The sequence below is a fragment of the Colius striatus genome, chromosome 14, assembly GCF_028858725.1.
Source record: "Colius striatus isolate bColStr4 chromosome 14, bColStr4.1.hap1, whole genome shotgun sequence".
Taxonomy (NCBI): domain Eukaryota; kingdom Metazoa; phylum Chordata; class Aves; order Coliiformes; family Coliidae; genus Colius; species Colius striatus.
In genome coordinates this window covers 15,106,287-15,124,063 of record NC_084772.1, presented here as the reverse complement: position 1 = coordinate 15,124,063, position 17,777 = coordinate 15,106,287, and the positions used below count along the sequence as shown (strand labels likewise).

At 35.9% G+C, this 17,777-nt stretch overlaps 1 protein-coding gene across 6 annotated transcripts in view; it reads right to left on the bottom strand.

Annotated features, from left to right (window-relative positions):
* Positions 1–17,777, bottom strand: part of CDH8 (cadherin 8) — a 124,505-nt gene that overhangs the window by 60,495 nt on the left and 46,233 nt on the right. For 5 of the 6 annotated variants that reach the window (XM_062007200.1, XM_062007202.1, XM_062007199.1 and 2 more), the window contains exon 3: positions 12,543–12,662. The exons of the other annotated variant lie outside the window; for it this stretch is intronic. In XM_062007200.1, the coding sequence (XP_061863184.1) occupies positions 12,543–12,662 (120 nt within the window). The remainder of the gene's footprint in view (positions 1–12,542; positions 12,663–17,777) is intronic. 6 annotated transcript variants of the gene reach the window in all.

Sequence of the window (17,777 nt, the reverse complement as noted above, 5' to 3'; positions counted from 1 at the left end):
GTACAAGACCAGGCAAGGGAGTGTAAGGCATATCAAATAAAGCAATACGCTTGCTACATAAACCACCAAACAACATACTAGCAGTCTTGTAATCTATGCTTTTGTAAATGATTTCTATAAAATATTTTAAGTTATTGTCTTTCATATTTTATAAATATAGTTTTGGATGAAAATGATACCTCTGCCTTATGTCTGCAACCGCCCAGCCAGTGTAATCTCTTGTTCCCAAGAAAATTGAGATGTAATCAGTAATTTTTCATTGCAACATGTGTTAAGTGGGGCTAGGAGCAGCAAGGCCAGCTGCACTGCAGGCAAGGGTGAGCTAGGAGCAGAGTGAAGAAACAAAGCAGCCAGGATCAGTGACCTCACCAACAAGGAGCCAGACTGCAGAGTGCCAAGTCAGGGTCCTACTCACATCCAGACAGTGGCCAGGCTGAGCCAGAGTATGATGAGCACCCAGTGACTACACAGCAACAAGGCAGGTCTGAGGCCAGGCCAAGAAACACAGACAGAGGGTCTGGATCTCAGTCACAACTGGGAAAAAATGAGAACAGGTGCATATGTAGCACAGCCAGGGGCCAGCAGTAGACCCTCAGCCTAAAAGTAGCTCCCAAGGTAAAGGAGAGGCAGCCCCTGCCTGAAGCTTTCTTTGTAACAGCTTCTGTCAACAAAGGGGCTGACCTTGGACACAGCCAACTATACTTCTAAACCTAACCAACTAAACTCCTTGAAGGAGGTTGTGCTGAGGACCCTGACAAATACAGCATAATCCAACGCTCGTAAAACCAATGAGGCAGCCTTGAGTAAAACATTCATGTCCTTTAACTATTCTATGCTATATATAGGAGAGAACATAAGTTATTCTGCAAAACATTGAAGAATATGCTTCTGTTAGAAATGTTGAATGAAAACAGAGGAATAGTAAAACCTAGAAGATAACAATAAACATTTATCAGATGTGATAGGTGTAAAATACATTCAGGAAAAGAGTAGGGCTATTTCCTCCACAGCAGCCTGGGCAAGGAGCATAAATGATATTTATTTCTAAAAGCGTTTGACAGCTGTGACTGGTTTGGACTGATTGGTTTGCTATTTAGGAATAATAATAATGCATTCTGTGAAAAATTCTATTGTTATAAATGCCATGACTCATTAAAAGGATGCTAATGCAAACTTAGGCTATCAGAATTTCATCCACATATTTTTTGTCACTAATACAGCTGATCCTAAGATCAGTGAAACCTTCCTTCAATGCATTTTGTATTAAGCCTACAATAACATTCTCTCCATTATCATTTTTAAGGCAGAGTGACATAGTTAGGTCTAGCCTACAGATGGCTTGTATAAGATGCCACATTTTGTATTCTGTCGTTTCATCTGAGACAAGTTAATTATTTCAATAAAGTGATTTTTCCTAAACATGTATTTTGTCTCTTAATGTATGGAACAGCCTAGCCCTTGTCTATGATTTGAAAGATACCATAATATTAAATACCTTTAAAAATACCTAAATCAGAATTACAGTTTCTAACTTAAGACATAAACCTGATGGGTTTTTTCCTGCATAAAGATACTAACACAGTCTGTGATTTCAACAGTTTTATAATATGTGTTTCTATCTGTTGTCTCAGCCCATAAACCACTTGCCAGAAGATAAGACACAAAAGCAATGTCAAGTTTCAATTTCAAACACAATACAAAGCTAAAAAGAAGTTTACCGTTTTAATTACTACAAGGTGAGATGAAGGTTTTTAAAGATCACATATATTCAAATTACACAGGATGATTGTTACCATCAGTATATCTATTTTCTGAACCTATGGAATGGAGGTCAGCAACAAGAAGTGTTGGTATCTCTTATAAGGCAAATTACTAAACACAAAAGGGCTCCATCCTCACCTAAGAGGGTAAGACAGAGTTATGCATAAAGAATTAAAAAAGTGTTTCTCTGTTCTTTTGCTGTATTCACCAGTTTTCAGGCTGAGCTCACAGGAAATACTGAAACTTTGAATCTATTTTCAGAAAACGATTCAGTCTCACCAAATACTAATATACATACAGCACACAGAACATTAACTCATTGAGCATTCAACCTGCTCTACTTCAATTCAACTCAGAAACAAATCAAGAATAAAACCATAATCACTTTCAGCATGCTATGATGGATGAAAATGCTATATGCCAAACAGGAGAGTAGTTTAAAAGCAAGGGTTGGGAATTACTGTAAACTAATGTAAGGCAGGTAGATGATTGTTGGATGACTGTTCAGAAGAGTTATCAATGGCTCACTGTCAAAATGGATAGATAGATGAAGTGGTTCATAGGGTTTATTCTGCTTCTAGCATCATTCAATATCTCCTGAAGGATGGAAGATGGAAAGAATTTACGAAGCCTTTCAGATGACGCAGAGTTGGTAGCCATTGCTAGTACTGGAAGAACAGGAGTAGAGTTCAAAGCAATTTTGATAAATTGGATAGCCTGAAAAAGCAGGACACAACTCAATTTGGGAAGTAAAAAGAATTTTATGTGAGTGAAACAATTAACTTCACAACTACAATAGACTCACAGATGACTCATAAGACAGAAAAGAATGTGGAGTCAAAACAAGCTGAATATTAGTCAATAGCATTTTGCTGATAAAAATGCTCAAACGCCTCCTGGTATATTACCTGCTACATTATATGGAAGAACTATGAAATAATCTTGCCAGGTCACACACTGGTAAGAATGCAGCTGGATTGGTGTGTCCAGTTTTGAAAAAAAAAATGGGTTTATATAGTTGGGAAAGTATGAGGAAAGACTTTACAGACAAATATGTAAAATTACCGGGAGCTATTCTCGTTCCCACTGAGGATAAGAGAAGAAATGATGGGCCTAAAATATAAACTACAAAATGGGTTTAAATTGCAGCAAGAGACATTTCAGTTAAACATTAGGGGAACACTTTCTAACAGCGAAGGTAAGCACAGGCAGAGAAGGCTGCCTGTAGAATTTTGAGTATTTCTATTACTGGGAGATTTTAAGAATCTATCAGACAAATGTCCATCAAGAATGAGAGGGATAAACCTCCTCCTTTTTGGGGGCAAGGGCAATCACTGCATTCTTGCTTGACATCCTTTCCCTCCATATGGTCTGAGATAAAGCTTTATCTCTACATACTCTAAAATATTTCGCAAATCTTAGTCCTCTGAAAACATTCAATGGAGATGTAGTACAACCATTGAACAGATACCTGCATCATAATTTGGCTATGGATCGATCCTCTGTCTAAAGCTGGAAATATCAGGAAGCAGGTTGGAAGGTAAAGAAATAAAGAAGTCATCTATTTCTTCAAAGAATGAAAACATCCCCAATACTTGAAGCATCTTTTTTTTTTTCCTATTTTTTTTTGGCTGAGTTGCTTTTCCTGAAGAGCTATTGGTGTCACACTGCTCAATAGCAAATAAAACAGCTGCAGAATGGGATTTACTTTTACAGTGGTCCTAAATGCACACACTGAGCAATTTGCACAATCTGCCTCACAACTTGAATCAGTTAAAATACACCCCTGTGGACTACTTTCAAAAACCTATTTGGAAGAATATACACTGTCTTATACCGGAAAAGATCAGGGGAAAAGAGGCAATGTGTCAGAGGCTGTAGCTGACGAAGAGAAGGCAGAGAAGCAAAAGCAACAACAGAAATATGGATCTGTTTTTCACTTTTCTTCATTTTTTTCAAGATCTCTTTATGGTAATGATATAAAACTACACATAATAATAATTGAGAACATGGAACAAAACCAAGCAAGCACTATGCAAAATTGGAAGCTGGCCCTGAAAAGCCTTTCTTAAGCATCTCATTCATCTCACACATTTTGATGAAGACTTCCTGCTATTTCAACTTGCATACTTTGGAACTTTCTCTTTTTCATTTTGGAAGAGTTAAGTAATTGCTTTGATCTTCCTTCCATGCTAAAATCTTGGTAGAGATTCTTATTAAATATAACAGTCATTTAGGACCCAAACTCTTGAAAAATCAATCCTGAAATTTCTTCAGAGAGCCATGAGTTGCGTTCTTTGTATTCCCATGAAGCACACTGACTCAGTGATCTTTTAGCAGTCCACAAAAAAGGTTCAGTTGAAGATCTACAGAAAACCAATACCATAATTCCTAGAATATTAACAGATGACAGCTTTCTTGAAAATTAAAAAAATACTGGTACTTTGGTGATGTGATACAAGCATATTGATCCACTCTTCCTAATTCAATTTACCCTCTACAAAATTTTTAATTGTTTTAATTAAAACTATCATCAAATATTCTCATTTCTTACTTAATCCTCATGTCTTAGGATTTTTATCATAGTGAAAGAAGAAAAACAACAATATTGTCTAGCAAAGCTGGCTAATTTTCCAGAAAAATTGTCAATGACAGGAGTTGTCTGATGTACATTGAGATGATGTATTTCAAATCAAAGATATTAGCTGCAGCAAAACTAATCACTAGGTGAGGAATTGCATACTATGTTATGCCATTTTATGGGAAGTGATTTTGTGCTTTTTTTAGAAGACAAGCTAACATATAAGAAAGAGCTATTTCACTGTGAGGGTGAGGGAGTAGTGGAACAGGCTGCCCAGGGAGGGTTGTGGAATCTCCTTCCTTGGAGGTCTTCAAGACCCACCTGGACACGTTCCTATGCGACCTGATCTAGGTGGACCTGCTTCTGCAGCAGGGTTGGACTAGATCATCTCTAAAAGTTCCTTCCAACCCCTACCATTCTATGATTCTATAATCTATGATCTACTCTATTTCTTTTTCAGCCTATATTAGTATCAGTTTTGTGTTTTCTGACCTTGCTTCCATTCTGAAGTAGACTTTGCAAATTTGACATTGTGTATGAATTAACACCATGTACCTTTCACTATACGTATTCTGCTTCAAGAATATCATATAGGATATGAATGGATAACACCTATTATAATATTGTCTTTTTAATTCAGATGAACTTGTATCTGAGTTTTATACTGAGTAAATAGCTTTCATCTCTACTTACCAGCCTTTTCCTTGAGACCAGGTTTCACTGGCACAGGAAAAGGATCATGCTCTTATCAACTGATAATGAATGCAATAAGTATTCCTTACTGCATTTATAACCTTGCTTCTTTAGAATTTTATTTGTAATGATCCTCTGATACCTATCATTTGTGTATACCAGATCGTTTACACAAGGTCGACTTGAATTCTTTTTCAAATATTCTCCAAATCTAGCTGTGTAGTTGTGTAGTTCAAATTTCTCTCTTTAATCAGTCTCTCAAAACACAACAGTATTTAGATATGTGGCCCCCATTCTCCTACTCAGCAAAGGAAAAATGGTTAAGTCCTAACTATCTTACTAGCTTTCTAAATGATAGAGGTATTGCTCTGAAATACAAGAAATATCTGTGGTATCAGGGTTTGTTTTGTTTTGGTTTTGTTACTCTGATTCTACGGTTCTATTGTTAATAGATAAACTCCAGAAGCAGAACTCACCTTTCAAATCTGTCTTGATCTTAAGCCACTCATCTTTATCAATTACAGACCACCATAACTGTTCACAAATGTCTCTGTAGTGATTTTATGCTTCCTATATTAATCAGAAAAGATAACCCTTGCTGCTACTGAAGGACTCAATCCTACATACCTTATCCATAATAGTTGCACTTGATACTTCTAAGTAAAAAGCAAGAAATGTAGACCTGACCCTCAGGTCTGCTGCACTAGAGGTTTGTCAGTACAACTCTCTTTCCTAATGGGCCGTCACCAAGACAACTCTCAGGATCGCCAAAGTATGTCTGTACAAACACCTTAACTCAACTCCTAAGGTTGCAGAGTATACTTGGTACACAATGACAAGAAAAGGCTTATACTAGTTTGAAAATATACACTGTTTTCAACATTGCACCTGAGTGCATCAAATGCTGTCAAGACAGAGCTGAAGGTGGTGTAATGGAAGAGACCAAGCATGAACTCCAGAAATCCCTGCATGGGCTGGAGCAGATTCTGCTTTTTTGGGAATGTCGCTACCTGGGCTGCACAGATCTACCTTCTTTATGCTGCTGTACACACCCACCTTCTCCTTACAGAAAGCAGTTCCTACACCTCACTTGCTAGGCCAGAACATCATCTACCCATCCCAGCTCAAGCCTCTTAAAATTATTTCTGTTAAAAGTTGAGTTAGGTTTAAATCTGTAGTAATTGGCAAGGATATCACAGCAGCACTAGTTAATAAAATGAGCTAGAAAAGAGCAGTTAAATCCAAGCTCTGACTAATGTTGAGCAAGTTCTTTCTCTACACTATTCCCATGAGGATTTAAATCTAAACTATTTAGAAACTGAACTCTTTAGAAAGGCTCTGTTGAACATCAGTTAGTTCTGTTCCTAGCAGCTCATTACCTTCCCCTTACAGTTGTAGATTACTTCCTGTATAAAAACTGTTTTCCCATCTCTCTCTAGTTTGAAAACGTTACCTTGTCATTTTATCATGAGTAATTACAGAAACAGTGCCCGTGTCTCTCTTTTATTAACACCTCTCAAATATTTGTGCAGTGATTTCATATCCTCCTTTAATCACCTCTTATCCAGTTTATACAAATTAAGTTCAATCATTCTTTCATTATAAGTAATATTCTCTCACCTTAGTTGCCCTGCTTTGAACTTTCTTCAGTATTTTGGTAGTCTTTTTTATGATGACAAGTCTCATCAGTACTACATGCAATATTCTGAGGACAGCTTGTGCTATCATTGATATGCACCATTACTAATAAACTGGACGTTAACAACCAGAGAGAAGAAATAGTCTGTAACATTACAGAACTGTAACTCAAAAGTTGCTGTCATTTATCTTCTCACTACCTTACTTGTTTTCGTTCTGCTAGACTGTATTTCAAGGTCCAGATGGAGGAAGATAATAAAGACTGCAAATTAAAGTAAAAGACTCAAGCCTGACTTCTGCTGAATGCTATTTTCATTCCTCCTAAGCCTATTCATTTATGTTCTGATTTCAGAACTGCAGGGTTCAACATTATGGTCCAGAGAGTGCCATATAGTAAATCATTAAAAGCTCTGATGATTAAAGCACGTGCACTTTCACCTGAAAGCTACAGCTAGGTATAGGAAAAAAAAAAAAAAAATCAGTTCTTTGCTCTCCAAAGAAATATTCATATTCTGTCAGAAGAGTCGAGAGTTTTGTAGGTCTCCCGACTCTTCTATTCATCTCAGCTTTACTAACTTGAACTTTGGCTTTGTACAAAATGACCATATCCAAGATGGCAGTGTTTAAACTATTCTTCTTTATATATAGCAAGGCTTTATGTTTGAATAATACAAAATGTTTTCCAGTGCAGTAGGGCATTTGGTGCAATTTGCTTGTTCAGAGAATTACATGTCAGGTATGTGTAGAAGTGACATTCCTTAAGTTCATGTAAAATGTAAATAAGTCAGACATAGACAAAAATGTATTTTCTCTGCTATTTCTATAATGAAGAACACAGTGTAATTTTATATTACACTCCATTATGATAATCTTATTTTAAAGCTGATGGTTATAATTTAAAATCATTTAAAAAATCTTATTGAGAAGTATACTTCAGCTACTTTTAGCTATTTTGAGGAATCCCCTTTCCCACCATTTTGATTGTCATTACTTGGATTATGAAAGAATACATATAACTTGAATATCTTTAGAAATAATACACACTAGTCAGGAAACCTGATGTCAGTCAGGTGTAATGATAATGATTTATGGAATATATTTTAGTGCACCATGAGTTTCATTACTAATCTGATGTCATGGTACTTCAAGTTTAGCCTCTCATACAACATCCAAATGCATATCTTTGTAATGTATTATTTATATTTACATTCTATCCAACAGACCAGTAGTCATATTAAAATTCACCTATGAAAAGCAAAAAATATTCAGAATGAGCTATCAAAAAAGCATTTACCCTAAATCATATTCAGAGCATTGAACGAAAAATAACTTCTGAATGACCTTGTTTCACGTGTCTGTAACTCATACAGAAGAACTTGCAAACTAGAACTGCAGAAGCATATGCATTTTTCATCCATGGTAATGGAAAATTATTGTTTTATGGGTCACTTACTAGTACTTATTTCTCTGCACCCAGCATTATAGAATTGCTTCAGAAAGAAGGTTGAGAGTAACGTCAGAATTTCAACCAAGAGTGTGATTCAGATAAGGACTACACGTATTTAATGTTGAGGAAGAGGAACACAAAGCAGAAGAGTAGGCAACTGCTTTCCTCATGTTTATCCCCAGGTGCAGCAACATTTCCTAGAGTTGGCATGAAGCCATATTCTACACTTTTGTTCCATCTTTTTGTTTGGAGTACTACAGAAAAGAGAAGAATCAGGAGGCAGGATAGGGGTTATTCCTGATGGTCAGCTCCCACCATACCATTAAAACAAAGCAGCAAGGTCAGACAATCTTTAGTCTGAGGCAGGAAATGAAAAAAATTACAGCTAATACAACCTTATCTATGTATGGCTGCCCTGGTGCTGGTAGCTGCACAGATCTAAATCTAGTCTTAATTTCTAATAAAGTCAACGAAAGACCAGTCACCTAAAAAAATAGTAAGTACATCTGCTCTAAGTAGCTATACTGTCATGAGCGACAGAAAGCTTTTACACTCTGGAATGGATCACTTTAACATAGCCCATTTATTAAAACAGGGATTCCATTTTGGGCAAGACACAGATCTAGACATAATATTTGCATTCAGAAACAATTCTGTTTCAAATTAATTGGAAAGGCTTTCAATTTAGCAGAGCTACTAATGAAATGCAACCACAGAAAAAAATGTAGCTATACATATAGCCAGATTTTCCCTCTCCAAAGAAAATCCCAAATGAGAAATACCCAAACTAAAAAAAAACCCCAAACCCTAAAAAATCCACCGTGCTTGCAGGATCGCCTTCAGGTTTGTTTTGTTTTGGGTAAGACACTACTAGGCCTGGCTGCTCTGCTTTAATTAGTACACTGTCACAATAGTATCCAAACATGAAAACTTTCACTGAGGTTCCCAAATACTACATACAAATGTGTAAGATAACGTGTTTTCCTGGTCTAGTTACTAAGAGGAAATGTTAGATGCAGTGTTTCATATTCCTAAGGTTGGATAAATAGAAAGAAACAATTAACCATCTACATACTTTCTATTTGTTCTGGACATTTTCTATTTGTTAAAATGTACTTTTCACTCTATCTGTCCATAGCAACAGCACTACTGTCCAAATTATATAGCTGCTAAAGTAGCATGCAAGTTTTATGCACCGCTACCTCTAAAAGGTGAAATACACAGAGCCACAAGCTAGTGCAAAATTGTAGCTATTTTAGCATAATATTGGCATTTTGAGACTGCGTGTAACAAGCCATAAAACTCTCTCTGCTATGTAATAAACATTATCATACCCTTGCTGCAAAATTCTGGTATTACCAAGACAATTTGCTGCATAGTTCCTTACGTTTTCTGAAATCTATCCTTCTCTTCAGAAGAACCACAACTATAAGGCTGCCAGCAATCTTTCTCACCTTGTATAATACTGCAGCTACAGTTTCTACATGACTACTTGCATCTGGTTTGCTTAATGACTGTGCTTTTATGTATATTTATTGTTTACATATCCTCAACAAATGTCTGGTGGAGAGCTCTACACAATTGAACATTTAGTATGGCTAAGATTTCTCTAAAGGAATGACGATGTATGTCACAAGCAAGAACAGGTTCTGCAAATTTTCAAACATTACAAGCAATGGACAGGTCCATCTAATATCATAGAAACAAGTGCTTACTCTCCATATTTAACAAACTATTTGGTGGGTAGCTGCAAGAGTAATATGACAGTTGCACTTCAGATGAAGCCCATTACACAGAGATGGCAAAGAAAGAGAAGTCGGCCTCAGTACATAAACTCAATCAGTTATAATGGTTTAGAGAAGAATATAATTGATCTCCACAGATCCAGAAAAACAGGAAATCTGAAACCACTTATTCATTCATAAGCAGCTCGATAATATGAAGCCACTTACTCAGGGACTGAGGCAAAGCCACAGTTGAATTCTTTATAATTAAATTCCCTTTAGAAACTAACATGTCATTTTCATGGTAACTGAACTGCTACTCAAAGGAATATTTGTAACTGGAAATGAAGGTAGGAGGGGGAAATTAATGCTAGTGAAACAGGAGAAAAATCATGATTTTCAGGTTCACCAAAAAGCTTTGGAGTTTTCTCTGGCTTTCATGATAATGGAGATCACTTTCCTAGGTCATGAATAGTTACTTCATTGGATTAAGCATAAGGTTTTAATGCAATACAAATAATAAACCTGAATAAAATTAAACAATTTGTTACATTTGGAATATTTCTTTCAGGCTATTTTTGTCTGAAAGAAGTGAAAAATCTTTGTAGATGAAGAATACACTTCTCAGCTCCTATGTCAAAGCATTAACTTTACTTATGTTGTGGTTTAATCTCTGTCAGTAATTAAGTATCACCAAACCCAATGGGATGAGGAGTAGAATTGTGAGAAAAAAACCCCAGAAAAACTTGTGAGTCAAGATAAGAACAGTTTAATATTTAAATAAAATAAAATATAAACCCAATAATAATAATCTATATTCTAATTCTAAGGAAAAGCAATATAACAAAAAGAGAGAGAAATAAAACCCAAGGGGAAAATAAAACAAACACAAACCAAAACAAATGATGCTGACCAACCTGCTGACCACTGTCTGAGAAGCAAATCATGCCTCCCTGTCAACTACCCCAGTTTCTGTACTGACCATGATGTTCTATGGTATGAAATAGCCCTTTGGTGAGTATGGGTCAGCTGTGCTGGCCATGCTCCCTCTCAGCTTCCTGTGTGTACCCTTGCCATCAGAGCATCAGAATCTAAAAAGTCCTTGATTTAGGGTAAGCACTACTTAGCATCAACTAAAACATCAGTGTGTTATTAACATTATTCTCACAGTGAATCCAAAACACAGCACTGTACCAGCTACAAGGTAGAAAGTTAACTCTATCTCAGCTGAAACCAGGACACCCTAATAGAAACTGATAGACTCTATAGCTAATCCTCCTCTAAGACAGGTAACTCAAGTCATTACTGCATGAAACAGTTTCTAATACTAAAGAAAATCAGATAATATATTTCAATCCTTGATGGTCAGGAGTCTTATCAGAGTTTTATTTCCACACGATTTGTGACAAATCAGCCAGCACAAACCAAGTGGCTTTACTAATAACACTCTCTTGGCATATGTATTTTCTTAAACAAATTAGTGTTTTTACCATTGTGCTGTGGTAGAGTTTTTCTTTGTAAAACCTATTTTACATGCAGCATATCAAATACTGAATCACGTTCCTGACACTGCTTTCACATTTAGGATAGTTGTCCTTCAACCAGAAGAAAATATTTCAATGGATTATTTCATTAATCTATTAATATGTATTGACCTATACCCTTTATCTGAAGTCCCTGCAAATCAGGGCATTTCTGGGAAAGGGAAATAATTTTTACCAGGCAATCTCACTAGAAAGAGACCAAGAACTTCTGGACTTCAAGTTGCCTAAGAGTACTCTGTTTAACGTAGGTGAGAAAATTTGATGCACTTGAGTCATCAGAAGCATCCTTTAATAATTTGTCCTAGCATTTATTTCATATTATTAATATGAATGAGGACAAGAGTTTTCACTCCTGGTTTACTCCTTTATGGTCATATAAATTCAGGTAGGCTTTTGTATGTCTTAAAATGAGTGACAGCTTTCTTCTGCTTAGGAGATCACAGCTGCTTGACTCACAAGGATTAGAAACCGCTTCTAGTATCAGGTGAAAGAATATAAGAAATAATATCAAATCACTTTAAAAAACACTTCTCAGACACAACTAAATTAATTTGCTGTAAGTATGACATACGTACAGAGAACAAGAGGGAATGGATTTATTGGCACTTTTTTCAGATGACTTTCAAGACTTTAAAACCACAAAGAAATAAAGTAATCCTAAATGCATGCTAATAAAACTTCATACCAACACTCAGTATCATGTTCTTTCTTCCATCTATCCATCCAATCAAGAAATATATTTTTTCATGAAAACACACAATATATTCACTAAAATTCCCAAGCTCAGCTGTACTTTCTTTAAATGGAAGTACTAGTCTCATATAGAACATTATATTATGCTCACTAAATTCCTCAGGCCAAGTCTTTCAATCCCTATTCAGTCACATGACACTCTCACTACCTGTGGTTTCACTCCAGTAATTTTTGTAATATCAGCATCACCATTACTTATATTATCATTAATATAGATTTTTCTTTGTTTTTTCATACTATCAGACTCTGATGAACACAAGTGAGACGTGTTACACCTTGTTAATACTGATAGACATCTACTTATTCTGCCTGTTTAAGTACATTATATAAAATACATAGGATTCACACACATAGGGTTACTTGTGTAAATATAACCCAGGGATTCATACTCAGTCACTTACCTGTATGTGGCTCAATAGAAAAGTAAGGCTGTCCTTCTAGAATACTATAAACCAGCTTGGCACTATTTCCATAAACTGGATCATCTGCATCTGTAGCTGTTACTTTAGTAACAAAGGTGCCTAAGTAAAAAAGAATAGACACAATTAAAGTCTGCACTCTTGCTAGAAATTTGAAGAACTTATTCAAAAAAGAATTAGAAACAAAAATTAATCTCTTTGTGAGTTGTATGACAATAGTAAAAGAGGAAAAAAAACATCAGTAATAACTGAAAACATTGCTTGTGGAACATAAACAAAACATTTTCCTTCAAGATGATGTATGCCAGAAGACTGAATTTCTGGGTAAAAGAAAAACCTTTTTAGTAGCTGTATTATTTAAGTTTTCTTTGTAGAATGCATTTAAAGCTACCTGATAGATCTGTGTAGACTTCAAGCATTTGCAAGGGAACCATATCAAAGGGAAACGAAATACAAGGTTAATAATACAATATAATAAGTTGCATTTAACATTTGCAAAATCATATTTGAAAGAATCTTGCCAAGTTACAGAGACCACATAGAAAAGCAATAATGAAAGGGATTCTTTTTTCTTCCCTTGGCTTGCAGCCATAATAATGGTTTGATGTGGTCACAGTGACGGAGTTAGGACAACATCTATTGTCTCTGAAAAGAGATTCTGCCACCGAGGGGGCCATTGTCTAGTCAGAATTATAAATTCCATACTCTGAACAAAAAACTAGAAGAAAAAATTAAGGAAATTGCCCTTTTTATTTCTTAGGCAACATAGTACTTGCCATTTCTGTAAGAAGCCAAATCGAACAAAATTCAGACGGTTACATTAGGTTTGCTGCAGAGACCTTTTTTTTGGATGACTTAAAAATACAATGATGACATTATTAGGCTAACAATAAAGACAATATCTACAGAGAGAGAGAAAGCAAGAGTAGGAGAGAGGTTAAGGACTGAATGATGCTTCTTTTGTTCAGAAAGGGAAATAATTATAGCACCCACCAAAACACCATTCTTTCTGGATATATCAATAAAAACAGCCTTCTCTTCCTCCTCACAGTTTATATACTGCTGAATCCAAATTAGATGTCACTTCAGGCCAGAAACAGTCAACTAAAGGGAGAAGAGATCCCTTTGGTATGTCCTTGCATTCCATGTTCTTCTATGGCCTTGGGTAGTTTCATTTGTTACAGTACATGCAAACTATTTAGAGGAATGTTTGCATAATTACAGAGAATTTGCATATCACCCAATAGCTTCCATTTCATGATTTCCCACCTGGCCATTTCAAAGGGCAAGATATGGAGCTAGTGGGATTTAGGAGTATCTAGAGAGAAGGATAACACCTTGCTTATGGAGTGGAAGTTCTACAGTGCCTGAAGTTGAGTCAGGATTGCTGCATGGGAATAATGCAGGCCGCAGAAATACAGGCCACAGAAATACATCTCACTAGAGAAAAAAAAATGCCTGTGGTCATTTATTTTGGCTAGAGGCACAAATTTATCCATTCTTAGAGCAGGAGAACATCAACAAAGGGAATCGGGTCAGCTGGCAGTCATGCATACTCTACCATGTGTTCCACCAGCACCTCTCCTGTTGCTCAGCAGGGTCTAGAAGAATCCATGTCTGCAGCTGATGCATACCACGTGGAAGATGAACACAATGCTGATAAATATTATGTTGCATCTATCTTTAATGGATGTTTGCTGAACCTGTTCTTATATATATATTTACTGATTATGTTTTAAAGATCAACAATCTTTAGTGTTTCCAATGCTTTGAAAGGCAAACTTATATCTAATCTTCAATATAACAGTCTTTATCCTACCACTGGGTATGATAAATGGATTTTATACTCAACTTGGTTGTTGGTTTGTAAGGAATTAACATCAGAAATTTGTTGTTTGATCAATTCCAGATTTTGCTCTATACCCAGACACTAACAAACAATGCCTGGGAGCTTTAAGTGAAAATAATAAAGGGGATAGATGACACAAAGGTGGTCTCCAGCCTTGTAACAAGTTCAGCAGCCTCAGCCTACAGATGATATCCTGAATGACCTCCTTCACACACAAGAGAATAAAAACAGTAACAGGGATGCAATCATGAGGCACACTCAGAGGCCACGGCACAGGTTACAGAGAATAAATGAAATAAGGAATAATGACAAGAAAGTATGCAGGAAGCTTGAGTTTGGATGCCACGGGAACAAAGGAACACATGGACTCTTTGTGACTTGCCCGCAATAGTTAAAAGGCAGGAAAAGATGTAACCATTAGAATTGACTCACATATTTAAGTTTTGTTGGCCCATCTTCTGTAATTCATACATCAGCTACAAGTTCTCTATTTTGTTGTTCCTGCAGAAAGTGATCTCTTGGCCAAACTTTACCTCCCTTCTCTCAGAATTCAGGCTATAGTCCCACTATCCCAGCAGGACATTCCCTGAAGTTCACAGCTGCTGTCCCATGTGTAGTACCAAATATAAATGAAGAGGTCAGTGTTTTCCTCAACTGGATTAAAATTGAAATAGCAGGTGATCTACCAGGTTTCTGTCACTGCTATCAGCAAACTTTTTTGTTAAAATAGAAGAGGTTTGTGCAGAATATCAAACAATGGGATAGAGCTGGAACAAGACAAAGGTCATCACAAAATCATGAAAATTTTTGCAAGAATATTTTATCTAGGCTGTTCCATTCTGTTTCCATGATATACTTTACACATGAAGGAAAATAAAGAAGTGAAATTGTTGACTTCTTGAGATAGTGTTTGATTTGCCTAGCTGGCTCTCATTTCAAAGGACTTCAGAAATAATTACATTGCTTGTTTAGAAAGATTTGATATATAATATCTATTCTTTTCTTATTTCACTAGAGAATTCCTGACGTCTTTTATAGATATTTAATTCAAGATTTCAAAACTTAAATGGATATGCTGATTCTTTGATAAATGCATCCTTTATCCCAAGTGTTCATTAGACATTCAAGCTGAACATGCCTTAATAAAAAGCAGCAGTCAGTGTCTGGCATTCCTTCCAGTCCTGATATTCAGCTCTCAAGATTTTTTTCTTGCGATATAAAATAATTTAATCATTTATTGAGGCCCCAAGTTTATCTGAAATTTCTACATACATTAAAAACATGCATGTAATAGTCAGTATTCCCATTCACTGTATGCATACACAAAAGCTGGGATGAATGGCATACTGTTGTTTTCCTTTCCTTATGGGTCACTTGAAGTGTGACTGTAATCTCACCTAATAAAACTAATGAAGGGAATAGAAAAATAAAATATTCTCCCAGCTTCCAGAAATCGATTTCTTACACTGCCAATCTCTGACACTCAGAACTTTTTCCAACCATCATACACAGCTCTGAGAAGGTCTGTCAAATTCAGCAGTTTGCTCCCAACAATCTTATTGATGAAAATTGTTTATGAAAGGTATTAGCAATCATGAAACAGAAATTAAAGAAATTACTTCCACTATTGAAATTAGTTCAGCTTTTACATAGCTTAGATTTAATTTGATTTTTTTTGGTTTATACCCTGAATCAAATCTTCTTCAGGTGCTAAACATGCCACATTAGTGTGTTCACACTGTCAATAACAAGTATATAATGCAGCAAACTCTGTCCCCTTTGACGCTGCAGATGATATTGGTACATCAGTGCTGGTCTGGATACACTGCAAAATGTGTTCAGAAGTAGCAACTGATTCCATTCCCACAAGTGACAGAACTCTTCAACTAGGCATAAACAAAAGATTTGGAGAATGAAGAGACTCCTGAGAGTGAAAAGCCTTGCAGAAAAAAAGGAACTCACACCACCACTTAGACAACATCCTGAACGCAGCAGAAGTTTCCATGCTTTGGTCTAGAGCTTTGGATTCTCAACATTTAAATAGGCTTTTACTCCCCTACAGACACTGTAGTTATAAAATTACATGTACATAAATACTTGTTACATGTGCATAAAGTTTTAAAGATAAAAACTTGGCCTTGACAAAGCATCAGGAATGCAGGGAAGAGCATTTATTAAGTAAATGCTTTTTGAAAAATAACATTCTGGGTTCTACCCAGCAAATAAACATCTAAAGATTTTGTTTGTGTTTAATTCTGGCTTGTGTTTGTTTCTTTGTCAATGCTACAACAAACTCATTTAGCTAGAGACTATAATTTTGAAATGGTGCCATTTTTACAAGAAAGCCAGTATTATAGTCCAAGTCACTGTTGTCCTAATTACAATAATATAGCAGTTTTATATAATCTGGCCCAACCACATAATCACTGTTTCTTTTTTATGTACCTAATATTGCCTTATGTAAAATAAACCAATTTTTTTGATAGATAAGGCAAATTTTAAGACGTTCAGTTAAAAAACTTTCTGCACTTTTTTCTGAGTTACACTTTTGCAATGCTAATGTCCATGAGATTAAATATGGACACCAAAGAGATTCAACAGATTTTAATTAATGAACAATCCTAATGTGATTTAGCTATTAACCATTGCTGATTGTTTTACTCTGTTAGTGTCAGGTTTCATGCTTTCTCTTTGCAACAGGCTAGCAATCAGAGATGCAATTAACAATAAAAATACTTTTTATGTGGCTAGGTAAGAAAGCCTGTTTGCTGGCAAACTAAGATTAAAAGCCATCATAAAAATAAGATGTGTGTGCTCAACTAGCGCTCTCCTGTTGTTTTGGCTGTGTTTTTATGTGCAACTCCGGGTACAGATTCTGCACATTAATCAGAAAGAAAAATACATATGCTGCCACAAGGAGTAGGACAGAATGTTTTTTGGTGTGGCAGTGAAATGTGCATGCTGAAAAAAAAAATAATCAACCTTGTATGTTCTAGAGGAGGTAACACACAGTCAGTGCCAGAAATTTACATGAATCCATATTCAATGAAGCAACCATTTTGTTGAAAGATTGTAATGGCTGGTAAAAAAAAAAAAATGTGACCATAATGCAACCCAGTGAGACCATGTTTTCTCATTTTTCCAGAGACTTCTGTATTTTTTTGCTTTTCTGATGCCCTTTTGGTCTCCCTCACTCATTCTCTCCTACTCTTTCCAAATATTGACAGGCTGAAATCTCCATTTCATTCAAAAGATCTGATTACCAATCTGACAGAGCATTAACAGTATATTTGCATGAAAAAGACCTACCATTATTTACCAATTGTTTTGTTTTTTCTCAGAGGATCACTGTCTTTCAAAATCTCTAG